Source organism: Porites lutea, chromosome 5 (genome assembly GCF_958299795.1).
Source record: "Porites lutea chromosome 5, jaPorLute2.1, whole genome shotgun sequence".
Classification (NCBI taxonomy): Eukaryota; Metazoa; Cnidaria; class Anthozoa; order Scleractinia; family Poritidae; genus Porites; species Porites lutea.
In genome coordinates, this window is record NC_133205.1 from 14,055,671 (window position 1) to 14,074,769 (window position 19,099).

At 37.4% G+C, this 19,099-nt stretch overlaps 2 protein-coding genes and 1 long non-coding RNA gene across 4 annotated transcripts in view; 1 reads left to right on the top strand and 2 right to left on the bottom strand.

The window, feature by feature from the left end:
• Window positions 1-829: 829 nt before the first annotated feature.
• LOC140937020 (NAD-dependent protein deacylase sirtuin-6-like) lies at window positions 830-11,011 on the bottom strand. Of its 2 annotated transcripts, XM_073386541.1 has the most exons (6): window positions 10,710-11,011; window positions 6,253-6,563; window positions 4,818-4,967; window positions 4,343-4,423; window positions 3,865-3,988; window positions 830-3,074 (listed from the first exon to the last, which is right to left on the bottom strand). In XM_073386541.1, exons 1-6 carry the CDS (start codon window positions 10,773-10,775, stop codon window positions 2,832-2,834), a joined length of 975 nt encoding a protein of 324 aa, XP_073242642.1. In that variant the 5' UTR covers window positions 10,776-11,011; the 3' UTR covers window positions 830-2,831. The 2 variants fall into 2 exon arrangements, with proteins under 2 accessions (XP_073242642.1, XP_073242644.1); XM_073386543.1 differs by lacking the exon at window positions 4,343-4,423.
• A 58-nt stretch (window positions 11,012-11,069) lies between these two features.
• Window positions 11,070-15,983, top strand: LOC140937021 (nuclear receptor 2C2-associated protein-like). Its single transcript, XM_073386544.1, has 4 exons — window positions 11,070-11,162; window positions 13,465-13,555; window positions 14,588-14,761; window positions 15,270-15,983. The coding sequence occupies exons 1-4, from the start codon at window positions 11,107-11,109 to the stop codon at window positions 15,384-15,386; spliced, it is 438 nt and encodes a 145-aa protein (XP_073242645.1). The 5' UTR covers window positions 11,070-11,106; the 3' UTR covers window positions 15,387-15,983.
• Window positions 15,984-18,219: 2,236 nt separating this feature from the next.
• Window positions 18,220-19,099, bottom strand: part of LOC140938891 (uncharacterized) — a 954-nt gene continuing 74 nt past the window's right edge. The window contains exons 1-2 of the long non-coding RNA XR_012165577.1: window positions 19,076-19,099; window positions 18,220-18,679 (exon numbers count right to left, since the gene is read on the bottom strand). The exon at window positions 19,076-19,099 is cut by the window's right edge and continues 74 nt beyond it. This is a non-coding gene — a long non-coding RNA (uncharacterized lncRNA). The remainder of the gene's footprint in view (window positions 18,680-19,075) is intronic.

Sequence of the window (19,099 nt, forward strand, 5' to 3'; positions counted from 1 at the left end):
GCAACACATGATATTACATGGCTATACATGGCAATACATACTACTACATGGTAATATATGAAAATGCAATGCGCTTATTCTTTTACACAATTATGATACACTTTAATAACCCTACTCATAGTACCTACCGATCAAACAGCCTGCCACCGGGCTCATTTGTTCTGGTTTGGGGAAAACTTTGGCTGCGGAGCAACAAATTTTTTTCCTCACAAATTTGTCGGAATTCGCGGAGTCCTGCATAAAATAGCAAAGATCGGTACACGAAAAATTGGATTTACACAAATTTACTCGGTGGAAATATGGTGCAAAAAAGTGCAAATACCGCATTTGCTTGCCAAATTACATGGGGGTGTAATTTTAGGGCAAATGCGGTATTTACCTTCTTTGCCCTTTATTCAACCTTATTTTGCACCTTTTCTTGCACCAAATTTGCACTGAGTAAATTTGGTGTAAATCCAATTTTTTCGTGCAGTGGGTGGAATCTTGGGCTGGCTTCATGATCCACGCCCGACGCAATTTCAGACAACTTTTTAAATCTCGCCTCGCGAGAGAAACAATTTCAGTTCTTGTTTGTTTATCCAGTGATTCACCAATAGACTAAAAAGCTTTCAGTAGCTAGTGAGTCGCATTAGACTTCCGGCCTTCACCAAAGCTAATCAGAAACATGCGGGACTATGAAACTGGTCAGTTATCCACACAACACCTCAGTCTGACCTTTTTTAAAAAACAACCGAAAACAGGGAAAGGGAACTGTTTCAAAAAAAAAAAAAAAAGAATAAGCTGCAGCTCCATAAGTAATGATGTTAATGACACATTTAAGCCAAACATGACTGGTGTAGCTTGTTTTATCTAGGTCACAGACTGGACTTACATGCACCATTTTATTAATGAGCATATGTAGCATGTACATCGAGTTGGTTTTTCTCACATAAATGAGCATAAATTTGCTACCCTTGAGCATTGAAAATAAGTCAGGTTGATAATGCACTATATAATTTATTCCAATAATCACTGCCTGTATTAAAGATGTCTGACTTTTATAATATTATGAATGTCTTAGCTATGTTAGTATCTTTATAATTTTGATCACAAAGACATAAAAAATAGAAGAATTAAAACTACAAAGTGACTGTCAATAATTGATGTAAGCCTGGGTGACTTGGTTACAAAATCATCAGTAATTTCGTTTCAGTTCCCTTTCAAGGCTATTTCTAACAGAGTAAAACAATCAAGGAGCATGAAAAAACCTTATATCAATTCTATTAGTTGTAAATTTTTAAACCTAAGAATAAACAATTCCAAAAAGTGGTTACGTGTATATATGCATTATGCACTACAGTATATAGTAACAGGTTTTATACAAATAGCCTTAGAGACCTTAAGATCCCAGGACGACAACGGCGGCGGGCGGATGCGTCGCTTTCTTTCAATCTTCATCGTAATTATTCCAACTCACCTACTTTGTCAAATGTAGGCAAACTCTCCTGGAGATGAATTGCTAAGAACAATATCCAAGTTTACTGAGAGAAAGATAATTTCGTCGTCGTCGTCTTCCATAAAACGTAAAATCAGGCATTTTTACGTCGTAGTCGTAAAGTGACGACAAAGAAATGTACAAAAAAGCGTGATATAAGTGTAAAGTTGTTGTTTTGCTTATTAAACGTACTGAATTTTCGACATTCTCTTAGGCGTCGCTGTCGTCAGATCTTAAGGTCCCTATATTATATATGAGAACCGAGTGGAGTTTTGTTGGAATTAAAGAAAGAGATCTTCACATACGAGTACAATGACTATAGTGAAGACGATTTCCTAATTAAAATATTTAGCTTATTCCTTCTCATCCATTTGGGCCCAGTTGTCAGTATCTTTTCTTTAAAAGAATTAACTTTTCCTTGTTACTTTTAAGGTGGCTGAACCCAGTTTTGGCAGTTTGTGAGTATATGTCATTTGCCAAATCATGGCACAAGGAAGGTTGCAGCTCACAAGCTGAAACTTGGCAAGTGAAAAATATACTGATGAAAGATTTGATTGACCGGTAAAATTGGGTATTTTCGCAGTTTCCATTGCAACATGAACGATTGAATACAACCCTAAAATTTCACTTTTGCTCAGTTTACATAAAATTCGCTCATTAGATTTTCCCATAAACTTGCACACAGCTTACTACAATTAATCATTAGTATTTGAAACTCTAAAGTTCTAATTATTTAAACTACGATAAAACCAAAAATTCAGCCAAATATGACAAAATTTTAATGAGTAGATTTTGAGAAATCGTCTTCTGTGTACCATTGCTTTTTTCGCCGCCATGCTTGTTTGTCTTATTTAAAACATGCGCCGTCATGCGAGTTATCGCTGACCGCCCGCAAAACTGTATTCTGCCACTTCAACAAGTCATTTTAGAGGATACAAAGACTGTAGATCCTGGGCAAGACTGTGCTCTAAGAAAAACTGAAGGGCCAGTGCTCTGAACCTGGGAAATCCAAGGTGCCCAGAATATGATTTCTATGGGAAAAAGTAAGATTTTCTAGTCGCCGGGGAAAAAAAGTTAGGCCCCTGTTATGCTTATGCTAGAGCACAACCTTGCTGGGTTATTTTGAAATTCCTTTGAACTGGGGATGAAAAGACATTTTGACTGCACTGGCTCTCCCAACCACTGCTAAGAACTTTGAGCAAGATAGTAAACTGATTGTGTAAGGAAATACCAAATACACTGTACAATAATATTTCTAATTATTTTAACAAATGCATCTGTAGTCTTAACCAATAAGTTAAAAAATGCATAAATATGTAGTTTTGTACAAATAAAATATTAAGAAATAGCCATCTAGTTATTTGCCATCGTCTTCTTCATGATCTTGCTTAAACCGTTTCACACACGGTGCTTTACAATTAACTTGGTCATTATTGCTGTCTTCCACCTGGTCTTTTGTTTCTGTACTATTTATATCTTTGCATGGAGTAGTCCACCATGGTTTTCCAGTAAAAGAAGGAATGGACAATCCTAGGCCATCCATGAGTGCTTTCATAACTTTGTCTACATAATGGTTGATAATCAAGGTGGCTTTCTTATCCTGAAGTTCAAACATAAGATGAAGTCTATAAAATGGTTACATATTTAAAGTTTGCAGTGCTAGTTTACAATATTAAAGACAAAAGTGATCTGGAGAAGGTACTGTTGACAGTTGTATAGTCAGCAAATGTTCCTATTAGACACCTTGAGAAACAGCATTAAAATTATACACCCAAGGTTCCACTTTACAGGAATACTGGACAAAGATCTTATGGGTCCATCTGAGTTACAGTGTACAGTGTAAATGTACAGTATAACAGATAATTACCCAATTTGCAACTGTAAATTATCACCAGGATTTTCTTTATCATAGCAGGATGACAGTTTCCTGTCCATAAAGACACCAAACCGTGAGAAAGAACCCCTCCTGGCTTTTATTTTTATTCCCTAAAAGTACATGTTATTATTTACATGTATTTACAAAAAATAATATTACAAATACGTGTTCTTTAAACTATTCAATTTATTTTAACATTTAAATATTCCATGTAACTTTTACAGAATGGGAAAAGTCTGCAAGATATTGAAATCATTGCTATGCAGTCAACAATTTCCTATGGACAGTGAAACCCATATTAAGTGGGCCACAATTAGCGCACTGGGACTTTAGGACACCTTTGCCAAAAAGTCCCAGTCTTTTTTATTTTCTGTAAAACAAAGCTGTATTTAAAGGACACCTCTATAAAGTGAACACTGAGGAGGTCCCTGTACAACTGTGCAAGCCAGAAGTCTGGGGATTTCCTTTTGAAATATGACTAATAAAATATTAATACCCAATAAGCACTAATCACCTGTCTTGTTTTCTGAAGATTAACAATTACTAGTTTTCCTCCATTTTTGACAGTGAGAACTGGCAAATTTCCACTCGGCTGGATTTGAAGTGAAGTTCCAAGGCACACTGCTAAGTCGGCTTGCCTAGAATGGAGGATTTGGAAAAAACAGTTAGCAAACAGCAACAATGCTATACCATGCACAGATTCAGACACCAGACTTTGTAATTGTCCTTTCTAAAGGTCTTGGTGGGTTGGAGAGGAGAGAGTGGGGTGGGATGAAACAGTGCTCTTTAATTTTAATAAAGCAGGACTCAATGTTTCACAGTCTCGCTCTTCATGGAGATCACAGAGGAAAAGTCACACTCAGTTCCAGCTTGTTGGAGAAGACTTGAAAGAAACATATTTCATTCCAAGATGAATCCACTTTGTTGCTCAAAAGGATGCTAACTTACATGTAACTTTATGCTAATGATAATGATAATGCATCCTGACCCACCTTGAGTGGTGTTCTGCCAAGACCAAATCTTGATAAGGTAAAGAATCTTCCCAGTCTAGGATGGTATCTTGCAGTTTACCACTAGAACATCACAAACAATCACCATAAACATAAACAGCATCGTCCTGGGCTGGTAAACAATTTTCACTCCCAAAGCCAGTTATGAAAAAAAAATTATTAATGTGTTATGACTTTTATGTCTGTGGACAAAATCCTATAATGTGACCATTCAAATGAAACCTCTTTAGCAGTACTCTAACATGGTAATTCAGGTTTTGTTTTTCTAAATTTTGCCACATTAAATTTGGAAAGTTTCTTCACTTTTGACTTTAGTCACTTTAGGGGGGAAAAAGGGTAAACAAATTGAGGAAAACAACAACATGCTAGCAATACAGTTTTGTACCTTTTATTGTTTTTTATTTTGTAAACTACATGTATTGTCTGCACCCTTATTATCAAAGCGAAGAGGACATACCGGCAATGTCCTCTGACACGTTTCCTTTCACATACTCCTCCCGTTTTTTTCAGTCCAACAGTTGTCACTGCATGTTGTCTGACATACTCTGTTCCACATCTGTCACACTTCTCCACAAACATGTTACCATGGAGTTCAGAAAGCTTCGACCTTCCAGGAAAAACGTAAAGAACATGCAGTCATGATGAAGAAAGCATGATTAAGGGCCGTGCACCAGGCAAATTGACCAGCTGTGAACATGACTTTGCCTGGCTGCTTAACATCTCAAAGAACTTTTTTTTAATACAAGGAAGGATCAAAAACAGTTGTAAGTTACAATTGTGTCCTTTTCTACATGTTGATGAGCCTTCTTAAACTTAAAAGTAACATAATTTACTGTCAAATTTCCTCTTTATCACAAGCGGCATGAAAACCCCTTGTTCTTGAAAACCAAGAATTGCCCCAGAACGCATTGCAAAAAGAGCTGCGCTGCATAAAAGACCATCTGAAATGTCTAAGTGTTACAAGTACATGTCTGAGCCATGGTGGCCTAGAAATGAACGCGTTTGATTGCCGAGTATTTTTCATCTCCACCCAAATTGCCTCCAGCAAAGAAAAGGCCAAGAGGTGAGTAGACTTCTTTGTGATTTAACCTTTTAAGTAGTTACAGTTAAGTCTAAAATTGTTCTTGTTTGGTGTGACAATATGTCAATAAGATTATGAAATATTAAAAAAGACCCTATTTGTGTGGTGGATATTGGTGTCAAATCATGTTTAAAGTGTCTGGAAAGGTTATCTTTTTTGGAGTTGAAAGACAGTGTCTGCAGCTTCAGAATGCAGGATACATCTCTGCAACTATAGAATTTCAAAATTTTCCAGGGGAGCATGCCCCAACCAATTCTTTGCCTTGGCGTCAAAACCAGTTGCCCTACTGTTCAAAACCTTAATGAAACCCCTGTGTAATAGCCCTGCCACATTTGTCAAACACAAGTGTTTTACCATCCTCTTCTTCCTGCTGTCCTGTTGTGTATTAACCTCACTACTATCTTTGCAACACAGAATTTAGGAAATTTCTCTGGATGGGGAAGGCCTCCAGTTCATTCCTGTGGGCCTTGCCAATACCCCTTTAGGGTAAGTCCATTTCCCACTCCATACAATTCAAACTTAAAATTAATTATTGGCATCTACATGACTGCCTCAGCAACAGTCCTCTTACAATACATCTGTATGTTTTGTTTTCCCAATACATACTCTAGAGAACTGTTTTTTTAAAAAAATTTTCTTATTCAAGTGCATATGTATGCATAATTTATGAAAAGACAAAGGGTCAAGTTTCCCTGGGACCTCTTTTGGGAAAACAAAACATACATGCTAAAGAGGTCTATAGTTTACCCTTGAGGGGAAGGGTATAATTTATGACATAAAATATAGTCAAAAAAATAATTGTTTGCAATACCTTTGAAGCCCTGATTTCAAATGCAAGCCATCAACATTTTGACTAATAATATACTTGACAAAATTTTCTTGTACAAGCTTGAGCAAAGCCATGTGTGTGAGGGATGGCTTGGCCTCATCAAATGTAGTGTCCATCTGAGGAGCTAATCCTTTTTCTTCCAAAGTCCAAACACCTTTTGGTCCCCTGAAATCAGGAATACCAGCTGCAGTGCTAACACCCGCACCTGTGTGAATCACAATGTATTTCGATTCACGAAAAAGCTGTATCAAATCTGCCATTTTTACATCCAGCTGCTCAGGAGAGTCAAAAACCTACAGATTGAAAAACAATAAAACGCAAAAAAAGCAACTTTATTATATTTCAAAAACCTTGTTGGGGACTGATTGTTTATTACAATCAGAAAAAAGTTAGGAGCCTGAGCTGCATTTCTAGGAGCCCAATTAAAAAAGATTAGTAACTTTATTAATGCTTTGGTGATGGCCGGCAAGTAGCAAAAAACTGTATTTTTTACAAATTCCTCTTCTTTGGACTAGTTTTCTGCTAATTAGCATATAAAAGGCTAAAAACAAGTTTTGCAAGAAAAAGGCATATTTTTCGACTAATCTGACGTAATTAAACACTCAGCCTTTTTGTTTTTCACGCATGCACAAAAGCCAAAATTTGGACCCTTTTTTTGCGAATCTATTTATCTGTTCTTTCTCTCTTGCTCTCTTTTTTCCCTTTGCCTTTCTTGTTTATTAACAGTCTTGTTGCCCACTTTATTGTCCTTCTTTTGCCTGGAATTGTGGCTGGCTAACTTCTTAGGAAAGGGGCAAAACTGAATCTTTAAAGAGTAGTATGTAGACAGCGAAATTAGCAGTGAATTTTTCCTCAAAATGATACCTTTTTGGTGAGTGTAACTCTGACAGGATTGGTCAGAATATCCAAAAAGAGGTATTGCTGGAAAGATTGTTCTTTGAAGAAGTTGTTGTTTATCAATTTATACCCTACGAGAAGAGGCCCTTCAATCTTCCTAGATAAGAGACAACACTGGAACAATACTTGAGCCTCGAACGAATCGAGTTTCGAAACGGGTAAACCGAGTCTCGAGTTTCGAGAAACCAGATTTTTTCATAGTCACCACTTGAAAGGATATCGAGAAATGATTTATTTCTCAAGAAACATAACAATGACCATTCACACGTACAGCGAATGCACCCACCAACTACATACACTTGTGTCCACCATTTAAGCGAAGTTAAGTTTAAGTTTTTAGGTGATAAAAAAGGACAAAACGGGTTTTATCTTGAAGTTTGGAAAATTGACTCAGCATTTTTGTATCAAGTCTATCTTTTGAACTATCACAACTGTTTTTAAATTTGTGAAGGTTTGTATCTACATGTATCTCACGTGCCGGCGTAAATTAAAAAGAGATTCAAATATGATCTTGAATAGCCCCTGTGAATCATTTTCAACAACTGGAATGTTTTGCGAGCCTTTCAAAAGTTTCCACAAAACAGACGGCAAAAAGTAGGGAGACGTAGATAACGCTGAATAAATGGTAAAAGAAACCTCTGAGTGTACCGTTCGTGTTCATAGTAAGATAGAAAACGCTACAAACTTGCAAAAGTTAATGGCATACTGATGTCACATGTAATACACAATGTATGAAACCTGACTTTTTATCAGTTTTTACTTCATGCAGTAGCAACCAAAAGTTTCTAATGCTGAAGGAAAAGTCATGATTTTAATATTGAAGGTTTTTCGAAGACTATTAAATTCATTTGACGCCATTTTCAGATGAGAAACTTCGACTGCTCTGCAGCGGAAGTCACAGAAGTGAATTTCAAGACTTTGTCCTGTTTGTTTAGCTTTTAATGCTACAGCTGTAATGCTGACGTTATTTAAGCAACAGAACACACTTTCTATGGGTTTACTGGCATAATAACCCTCGCAGGATGTTGGGAGAACATGAAGAAAAGCTTGTAAATCACGAGCCCACGATGAGTGATTTACAGGCTTTTCTCGTGTTCTCCCAACATCCCCAGTGTGTTATCATGCCAGTGAACCCATAGAAAGCGTGGTCTATTGCTTTTATAAAATAACTTCATGTTTTTTATGAGTTTACCGGCACAATAAACTAAAGGTTTTTAACCAATCAGAACGCGCAAACTATCTCAGTTATTTTATAAAATGCTATCAACATCAGTTTTTGCCTTGAGCTTGTGTATGTGCAGAATTGCAAGAGGGCTCAGTCTCTCGTCTGTCATGGTCCTTCGTAAAGGAGTTTGCAGACTGTCTCTTCATACCACTGAAGCTACACTCAGCTGTGCATGTTAACAAGGATAAGTCAACAAAGTTATGTGAGCTACATTATACTCTGGGATAGAATTGTACTTGGCTTGGTCAAAGTCTCAACCAAGGTCTGTGGCTTCACATTTGGATCCACTTCACTCCACTTACAATGTAATCAGTAAGAGGATAAAGGAAATCCTGACACAAAAACACCAATACAAAGTGAAATAATTATTCATCCCGATGTAATGATAAAATGCTCTCAGGAAATTAAACAAAATTTGTGACCCTCTTTGGGAAAATGGACACTAACGCTTTTCCGTTCAACGGTCAAGAAAAACGGTTCTAAACGGATAGTAAACGGTTAACTCAAGCGTTTAAATGGTTTCCATAACTCTTTAAATGGATAGCAAAAAATTTAAACGGTTGCCTAAAGTCCAAAAACGGATAGCTTGAAGCGTTAAACGGTTGACCAAAAATATAAACGGTTAGCTTGAAACGTTAAACGGTTGACCAAAATCCCAAAACGGATAGCTTAAACCGTTAAACGATTGACCCAAGTCCACAAACGGACAGCTGGAAACGTTTGAAAACGGATGAGTCGGCAAGATCGTTCCAGGAAAAACAGTTACTTAGAACGCTAAACGGATAGTAAACATGGAGCATAATAACTTGAAGTCTCTTGGTAAAATGTAACTGGAATACTGTCTGAAAAGCCATATCTGATGAACTTTATTCATTTGTTCGCTTCTCGTTTGCCCTCAGCTAAAACCCGAAACAACAAAATGAAACCATCGGAACAAAACGAGCGAAAGCACCAAAACGACCAAAACCAAAACCAAAACGAAGAGCAAATCAAGCGAAATCGTTTCGGAGGTTTCGCTTGATTCGGTCGTTTCGTTTTTTTTTTTCATAACGATGATATCTCAAAAATATTTCCGAAATATGCGTACAATAGGTGTAACTAACTCTTTATAATAATGTCATGAAACCGTAGCTGTTATATCGCGAATAAACACTCCAGGTTTAATTCATAATCTCCTTCTTGAAAATGAACTTCACATGTTTCATCTTTTGTTGTGAAGTTCCACGAAAAAAAATTTGCATACGCAATGAACCTTGTCACAAGCCTAAACGCATCGGGGTCAAATAACGCAACACGCTGGAAATAAGACTAGGTGTAACTATCGATAGAGTGCCAACGAGCAAATCATGCGTATTTTGCATAGGAATAGCTTCCTTTTTTCCAACATTTGACAGTTTCTTGGTCTCTTCCTGTTGAAAGGATTATTTTCTTGAAACTAAGGTGCTATCACAAGTATAAATGTTCGGAGAAGAGTCAGTTCTCAGACTCCTGTGGCTTTACGAACCTGCTATATAAAAGTTTGAAGTGTCATGAGGCATACTTTTTTGAAATTATAAAACAGCTTGCAGAGGAAGCGATCGGTAATATTTAGGCCTAGGGGGAAATATAAAAAATGATCGTTTCTCTTACAACTACAAAATTAGTGTCGGTTCGGTTTCCCTTTGTAGATAAATATTTGTGCAGTTTAATCATTAGAAAAAATTGTACCCCCCCTCCAACCCCTCCACTCCGCCTGTGGGACACAATACCGGTAAACAATCAGTCCCTTACAAAACTAATTAAAAGACAACTCGCAAGTGGCAAAGGCTATTTGAGGCGGGTTGTGAAAAAAAAAAATCGGTAGATTCGTAAAATATCATGTTAAGAAAAAAAAATGTCATAAGAAAAAGGAAGATTAATTAGGTAAGACAATAAAGCACAATCAATTACATAAAAAAGGGTAAAAATTAAGTATATGTATGCATGCTAGCTTTACAAGCAAAATGATTAACACTAAGAGAAAGTCAGTTGTAGAATGTTGACCGGTTCAAGAAATTCGTCTTGGTCCTTTAGGATCTGCTTGAGAGTCTCATGCAATCGTTTTTTGAAATTGACGTATTTAAGCTGTTTATAATGTGTTGGTTTTGCATTCTACAGTGTGGCTCCAAATTTTGAAAAGGAAGACTTTTGTATTTCTAATCTTAAGTGTTTAATGTAGAAATTACCGGCGGCAGCTTACCTAGTCCTATACGAGTGTATATCTGATATTTCGTCAGACAAAGCACATTAAATTAAACAAAATCATTGTTACTAAACATCATTGTTAAACGATTCTTACCTCAGGTAATCCGCACTTCCCTTTGTGTGGATAATCAGACAGACCGGCAGCGTAGTTCACCGACATTTTGAAACGAAATCAGCTGTCAATTCGAACAACAACGAAAGCTTAGAGGAATCCGCTATCGTGCTTTGTCTTTAGTGCCGTCAAGGTTCGAATACCCGAGGTTCAATCTCTCCTTTGTATTACTGACCTTTATATCGCTTAGACCTACAAACTAGCCTCTGAATTCCTGTAAAGTGTTGCTACGACGCTGATCTTTCCAATGATTCTTGAACTATCGGCCATTTTGCTTCTAAATCTTGGATGGACTGGACAAATGGACTGGAACCTAGCAGCCCTTATTTCTGTATTTGGTGAACATGGCCTTATTAGGTAAGTTTCTTTCCCCGACAACATGGCGGACGCCGGTGATGTAAAGGTTTCTTTAGTTTCGGAAAGTACAAAAGTAAGGTAAGAAACGAAACAGAGCTGATAAACTGATAGCCAGTAGGCATTACTTTGCTTCATTTCGGTGGTGTAATTCGTGAAAACTGACCTAAATATCTGCTGAAAATATGGACTGAAAGTAAAAAATGTCTGGAAGGGTTAATATAAAAAAAGGGTATTCCGAGTACCACCGAGTCTCTTTTTAAAGCCAGTTTCAAACGTCGAACGACAAATGTGCCGAATCTAATGCAAATGAGTAAGAACAATAGATTTTCTTCGTCTTCATCAAATTCGGCACATTTGAAATTCGACTTTCTAAGCAGCCTAATCACGTGACCATGCAGAAGAACGCTAATTAACTTTTTTTCGCAGAACTTGCAGTAGAAAAAGCAAAACCTAACCTACAATCGGTGACAAAATGGGTTGAGACCCTTTGTCTTAAAGTGGACTTTTAGACGTTTTACTGACTTCAAAAGGAGGAAGTATGGCTTTTCCTCCCCCATCTCCTCGCAATGTTGTGCCATTATGTTCGAGCTACCTTAGAAAGCAACAAACACCCCAACTTTGAACGGAGGGAACAGGGGAGGGGTGCAGATTCTTTTGTTTTCCAAAGTTACCCTATTAACAATTTTGTCGCTGATTGTAGAAACAAATTTTATTGGCAAAACCTGGGCCCTAATCTCAAATTTGATTCTTGTTATTTACTATTGTTTGAGAAATTATAGAGGGGGACATTGGGGGTACCCAATGCCACAATACTGTAAGAAAAATTTGCAAATACCGAAATACTGTGTTGAAAATCGACGAAATACTGATACTGCACTTCTGATCGGTCACTTTCACTTAAGTTGTATCCATCTCGCGTGTTTGTTTATCTCAAGCATGTATACACCAAAAATCAACCTCAACCATTGCGAGGAAATGTCAGAAGACCTTGAATAGACCTTTTTACCGATACAGCGGCCATATTGAATTAATTCGATGCAAGGAGTATTATAGGATGCCCAGGGGGCATGAGCACATTTCGTTTGTATTTTTGAGTGCTTTTCTGGACATTTTTCCACGCTTTTCTGGACAAGTTTTCTTAGAATAAGACTTTAATGGGAAAAAAGATCCTTGTGCTGTGTTTGGATGTAATAACGATCGCCTTTCTCTAGTTTAGTATTAGAGATATGGTCTTTCACTGTATACTTCTCGGGAAAAAGGCGACCATTATTACATCAACACAGGGCACAAGGACTTTTTTTCCCATTACAATCTTATGCTAAGAAAACTTTAAGAAAAAATGTCCCGAAAAAAGCGCTCGAAAATACAAACGAAATGTGCTCATGCCCCCTGGGCATCCTATAATACACCTTAAATCGAATTTATTCAATCTGGCCGCCGTATTGCTAAAAAGGTCTATTGATCAGTACAATGATCGGAAAGGATGTCCTACCAATTTCATCATAGATTAACTGTCAGAAATTGTGTAATCATTCACCATTAGATAAGTCTTAAAAATAATGACGTGCATTAGACGGGAGAGTGTAATAAACAGTACGGCAATACTGTGAAGGATCCCCTTTTATCAAATACCATTAGGTAAAAGAATGAAGAATGAAAAACTGCATACCACGGGGCTTAATGATACTGCAATACCAGACGTTAAAATCAAAATTACCGAAATACCACTTGAAAAACAACTCAATACCGAAATACCGTAAGACCCATGTCCCCCTCATTATATCTACAGTCAAAACCTCCCGGGAGTGACCACTCAAAATGTGAAGATCTAAATTTTTAAATCTAATAGCTTGCATTGGTTTAGTTTCTTAGAATGAAACAGAAATAATTTGTGTCTAAAATACTGAGAGCTGGTCTATTCAGAATTTCATCCACTCAGCAGATTAGTTCCTGATTTTGAGGATCTTTAAATTACTAGAGCACTATAATAATATTATGTTAATGTCATCAGTAAATGAGTAAAAACTAAGCAGAGACATCAGGGGTCCATGAATGGATCCTTGAAGTACTCCACGAGTGGCTTTAATAAAACAATAGAATGATTAACTGTATCAATATAGCCTTTTTTAGATCAATTAAAATACTGCAGCCAAACTCATTCTTGTCAATAGACTTATGGATTGATTCAGTAACTCTTATTGGTGCATGATTAGTTGTCATGAGTACTGTACTGCCCACTGTTCCACCCGTGCTATATTTCTTCTAAGAATACCTCATTGCAATATGTATTGTTTATTCTGCCTATTATATTTTATTTCGTTTCTGCTCTTTGGACTGTAGTGTGGTATTTACATATTCTTTGTGTTATCCTTCTTTTAAGAGTCAGTTCTGTTTTAAACCGAGATTCCAGTCAATATGGAAAGAAGTTTATGTTTGATAAAAATGAAGAAACATGCTGGAACTCAGATCAGGTGTGTGTTGTTTATATTGCCTTCCTCTCTATAGATGGTTTTCACAGTGACGTCATCAAATTGTAAAGTCAAAGTAGCGAGGTTTTACGAATTCTTATTTACCCTAGGTTGAAGATAAACAAAAAGTAAATCTCTTTACAAGTTTCCATTCCCCTAGTGTTTTTCACTTTGACATTACAGCAATTTGAACTTCTGAGTTTTCACAGTGCGTGACACCAAAATAGGAATGCTGTCTTATTGAAAAAAAGTCTCCCCTCTTGATTTTCGGCAGTATGACGATTTCAAATATTAAAAGATATGTTTATGTGCACATATGCTAGTTCTCGAGTGAAAGGAAAGAGCTTTTATAGCAAAAGTGAACTCCAGATATTTTTGTTGATTTTCAGCGGCCATATTGGTGGACCAAAACGGTAGACCAATATGTCTCCATACAAAGCTCTACAAAGGTGCATGAAAAGTTTCGTCAAATAACTCAGAAACTATGGGCCACAAAGACCTGAGACTTGGATAAATTGTTTATATATTTATCTTTTATAACATTTCATTTTCTTGGGCTCTTCCACTGGATGGTTTTCAATTTATTTCTTTGTTGCATGACAGTGAAAACCATCTATACTTTGATTTGTTCTAAGACCCCCCCCCCCCCCCCTTCTGGAAATTCCAATAAAGCCTCATACATTAATATTTTCTTTAAATTATTTAGTCTGTGAGACCCTCCTCCTCTGGTAGTTTCCAATCCCTTCCTTTGGGGGAGTATGGAGACTTTCTGGAACTTAAAAATATGTAACGGTTTTGTGTGAATGAAATGTTAGGTCAAAATGTCCAGTCCAAAATTCGCCCTGTACTCTGTGAACAATGTCTAAGAACATGAACTATCCAATAAACTCAACTTCAAGATCAAGTGTAAACAAAGATTGTTTTAACATTAATTGAAACCCACTGATCTTCTATGTTTTCTGGCCACCATAGCAAGAAAATCAAGCAGAACAATTCAACATGATAATCTTTTGACATCTGATGGTTTTCGTCTAGGGTTCTCCTCAATTTGTTATCCTCGAATTTTCCAAGGATTCTCAAGTGAAGGAAATTCAGATTCAGTTTCAAGGTGGATTTGTTGGAAAAGAATGTACTGTTGAAGGAGGCCCATCAGCTAGCTGCTTAACACCTTTCTATGAATTTTACCCAGATGATTCAAACACTCTACAAGTATCCTTTGACCTTTCCTAATATGTTGCTATTTCCTTGTATGTGTCTTGTTTAAGCACCAAACTTCACAATATTTACTATAGTAATGTCAGGTTTTGTTAGCATATATTTTTTAACATAGCAGTCATGTTGTAATACCTATAAGGGTGGGGTGGGTGGGGAAGGCCAATTCTAAGCTCATTTACTTACCAATCCCATCCTTATAGGCATACCCTGGGCATTGGCCCCAAGTAAGGTCATCACAATTTGTAAAGTTGAGGAGATATATTCGTTGTGATTGACAGTTATTATTTGCTGAAGTACCGGTACTTCATGACTGCTGTCTTCACTCTGTGGCATGTCCTCAAACTGAAACTATTCTCCATACCTGTTCATCCAAAAATACAAATACCTATGTTGCTATGAGCAGGGAGCAAACAGTTTGTGTCCTGAACATTTTGCAATAACTTAATCACGATCTCGAGATGGAATTAGAATGACCGTTATTCCTCAACTCTACATTTCTTAGATTTTCCCTATCAGTACCTTGAAAAGAATTAAAGTTTTGAAGATTGAATTTACCAGCAGTACGGACCTTTTTGGGAGAATTATAGTCTATAAACTAGATGTCTTGGGTAACAGCTGATAGAGCATAATCGCACGCTCGTTTTATACTGAGTTTGAAGAAAGGAGCAAACTTGCAACTATGGATGAGGGCCTGCATCACAAAGTGCCTTGCTATGCCGGGAGATGGATATGCTGAGCATGGAATGTTCAAGGACTTCGACTATAGAGAGAGGAACGAAAAATAGCGTGGTGCTGCGCGGAAGGAATGACGAATGAACAGTAATGAAGGAGTTTTGGCCAGACCTTATCTAAAGCAGTTGTTTTGGTCATTTGTAGGATTGTATGCTACAGTGTACGCACTAAATCCATGCAATTTTTGATCATTATACACGTCATTTTACGGATTAGAACAAACCCCATCATAAGGTAAAACAGAGCTCTTCTCTTGAAAAACAAACAAACAAAAAAGGCATTTCATACTCATCTTGGACTCGCCACGTGGTGAAAATTACATGCCTGCATCTACAGTATTTCTGATTTTCTGTTTTTGTTAAGATTGTTCTTTCATAATGACTGTGCTCGTTGTAAAATTCAAGACCTTTTTCACGGGTATATTGTTGGTGATAATTATACTGTAAAATAAACACGTTGGATTTGATAATCCAGTAACAAAAACCCTTTTTGAATATAAAAGATGCAGAGACTTTAAAAACAGTAGAAGGGAATCGAAAGACGGGGTTTATAGAGCGTTTACACTCACGTGGCCAGCCGCTATGCAAATTTATTGGAACAAAAGAAAGCGTTTACATAAGAAAAGAATTCAACTCCCACAGGACTGGTTTGGAACACCAACAAGGCCGCCGTGACGTCATGTGAAAACGCTCTATAATTTTAAAAAATTAAAATTATTAAGAATTATAATTGTTTTTAAAGAAAGAGAGAACCTAGCCTGCGCCACAGACGAAGCTAAACACCGCGACGTAGGCTAGAGAAAATTTATATCACACTGATTTCCCCCTCACTGTTCATTCTAAATCAGATCTCCCACTATGACTTCTCTCATGACTGTCCTTATTAGTCTTGCTTGCGTTAGCAGCGAGACTCGTAATCTGCAACGCGTTTTTCGCCCCGGGGAGTAGTCCCTTATACAGGCTATATAGGTATGTGCCGCGCCAAAGGTATGGTTTTTTAGCCGTTTTGGTCTGAATTCTACCATTTTGGTCTGAAATAGGGTATGGTTTGTGCACTCTAGTCTTGAATTGGGTATGTTTTTTTTAGAAGAATTAGCTACTACTTCATCATTTGGCGATAAGACGTTTTCCCTTTTAATTAGTGTTTACTCCAACTACCTTGTACGTGCCGTAACAGCTTGTCACGCGCCGGGCTCCAGGGCTTCAGGTGTGAAATAGGGTATCAAATTTTTGATCAGGTCTGAAATTGGGTGGGGAAAATCACAGATTTTGGTCTGAAATAGGGTAAGGGTTTCTTGAAGCGTGCAACACACCCCTACCGAATTTTTCTGGAAGGACCCCCCCCCGGAATTTTTGGTCGAATTTGGGACACAAAAGGTAGGTCATTGTGCCAGGCGTTCCTTGCGGAGACCGTGGAAACTGGGACTAAGAATCGTTGCATGATCGAAGCCACGCCTGTTTTGCGAAGAAAGCTTAGGAAAGATTAAATCTAGAGCTTTTCCGAAACTTGTCGGTCCACGAATTCTATCGCTTGAAAGCGTTGATAACTTTGGAACAAGTGAACACTACTGAGTGGTCGAAAAAAAAAAAGGATATTAATTAGCAAAATTGCGATGGTCGGCTGTGCTAAACTTTCACTGTTAATGAGTGTTGTGATGAGCATGCAATTTATTTTCGGCGATGATTGAAATGACGTGGCATGTAAATCACTTTTTTGATATTTGCCAATGATGTAATTTCTCTGGAATCGAGGCCCTTGAATTTTCGTGCATTTATACACGCGTATAGCCTGCTACTAGAGAGGTATTTCTGGTCGTCGCTAACACGCGCACTAAATCAATTCAGAAACAAATAAAGAGAATTGACGTCGATAAAGTTGGAAGTAAAAAAACCTTTAGCGAGTAAATCATGTTTCTTGTACAAGTAATCGCCTCCTGATTTCTGGCAGGCGAGAGGAAACGCCGCTGTAGGTGTGTTCTTGTCTTATCACAGTTTTGTCACAGTATTTGGTAGAGGAAAAACAGCGCGACTTCACTTGTAACGTCTAGGTTGATTACGTTTTAAAATTAACCATTTGATTCAAGAAGCAGCCGCCATATGTTAAGACACCCCCTACCCTTGGGGACCGGGCTTTTTCGGTTGCCGCTCCAAAACTGTGGAACTCACACCCTTAAGAGCTCCGGGAGGAGCAGGGAATCAGCACTTTTAAGAAAACGTTTTAAAAACATTTCTTTTCAAGAAAGCTTATTTTAAATAACCTATTTATTAGATAGTAATTTCGACTATCTTATCACTCTTTTTTAACCTGGAACTTACGAGATAATTTTAGATTTTAACCTGTGTGTGTGTAAACATTATTGACTGTAATTTTATTTATTTTATTTATTTTTATGCACTTATTTTATACTTTTATATAGTTTTCTCTTTAGATGTTGAATGTAAAGCGCATTTGAAAACTCTGAGTTGAATTTGCGCTATAGAAGTGAATAAAATTCAAGCGAATGCATCTGCAGCCTAATATTGACCTGAAAGCTATTCACAAAACAGTTTTGTTTCAAAATATGGCTGTGCAAAAATAAAATCAATGTACTTTTTTAGGAAAGAGGCAAATTTCTCATATTTTTACCCTAGTTCATATTTTTAAGAATATGAATAACGTTAAAAAAAACCCCTCACGTATACTCCCCTTCCCCTCAAAAAAAAAAAAAAAAATGACAAGCATGAAAAGTACTTTAAATTTAATAATCTGCGAATTGAAGCTTACTGTTACACTTAGTTTTACAGTGGATTGAAACAAAAATTCATGTGTAAGTAGTTACAATTGTGAAAGGATTATTAACCAACCCTTGGCTAGTAAGTCAAACATTGTGTTTGACGGCATATAACACAGTTGTGGCTGCTTTTAGTTGTGCTAGTAGCGTTAGCGGCGATCTGTATCTCCACAGAAGTAACCTAATCTCTTGCATTTCTCGCACAAATGCTGCGGGTGGCGTTTTTTGGGATCTCCAACGTCCAGTCCCTCGGGTTTTTCCAGGCGACGTTGTGTGTGTGGGTATACAATAATGTTACAGGACTGACATTGCTGACCAGTGTTGGCCCAACTGTTGGCACTCATCCACAGTCTATTGCACTGTGGGCATCTGTATTCTCCAAAGCAACGTCTGTTTCCCTGATATGGCGTCTGATTTGTAACATTAATTGTAAAAGTCATTGTTAGTATCCATCTCAACGCACTATCACTGTCAACCACCCAAGCTCGTACAGTATTAAAAATCTAATCGGAGACATTTAGTTATTCGAACGCTTGCTTCCATTCCCGTAGAAGATCAAGCTGCAATCCGCCTCCGATACATTCTCAGTTAAAGGTAGATAATTACGACCTTGATGTACTCCTGAAACAGGCTTCACTTTTACACTGGGCTCGCGAACTTTGGAGCTGATTTTTGAGAAACGTTTACAGACGGAAGTGAACGGAAGCATAGGTACGTTCGGGTGGTAAATAGAATGTAACATAAGAAATTGGTAACTAGACCGGAAATGAGAAAAGGAAACACTAGCTAGGTATACTCAAACTTACCTTTCCACTAGACATGGTTCAGTT

Excerpts from the sequence above, each read along its gene's own strand:
- LOC140937020 (XM_073386541.1), bottom strand. The coding sequence starts at position 10,775 with ATGTCGGTGAACTACGCTGCCGGTCTGTCTGATTATCCACACAAAGGG. Across the intron at positions 6,564-10,709 it reads GGAAGTGCGGATTACCTGAG|GTTTTTGACTCTCCTGAGCA; the intron begins GTAAGAATCGTT and ends TTCAATCTGTAG. Across the intron at positions 4,424-4,817 it reads CGTGTCAGAGGACATTGCCG|TGGTAAACTGCAAGATACCA; the intron begins GTATGTCCTCTT and ends GTGATGTTCTAG.
- LOC140937021 (XM_073386544.1), top strand. The coding sequence starts at position 11,107 with ATGGCGGACGCCGGTGATGTAAAGGTTTCTTTAGTTTCGGAAAGTACA. Across the intron at positions 13,556-14,587 it reads CATGCTGGAACTCAGATCAG|GGTTCTCCTCAATTTGTTAT; the intron begins GTGTGTGTTGTT and ends GTTTTCGTCTAG. Across the intron at positions 14,762-15,269 it reads ATGATTCAAACACTCTACAA|ATTTTCCCTATCAGTACCTT; the intron begins GTATCCTTTGAC and ends TACATTTCTTAG.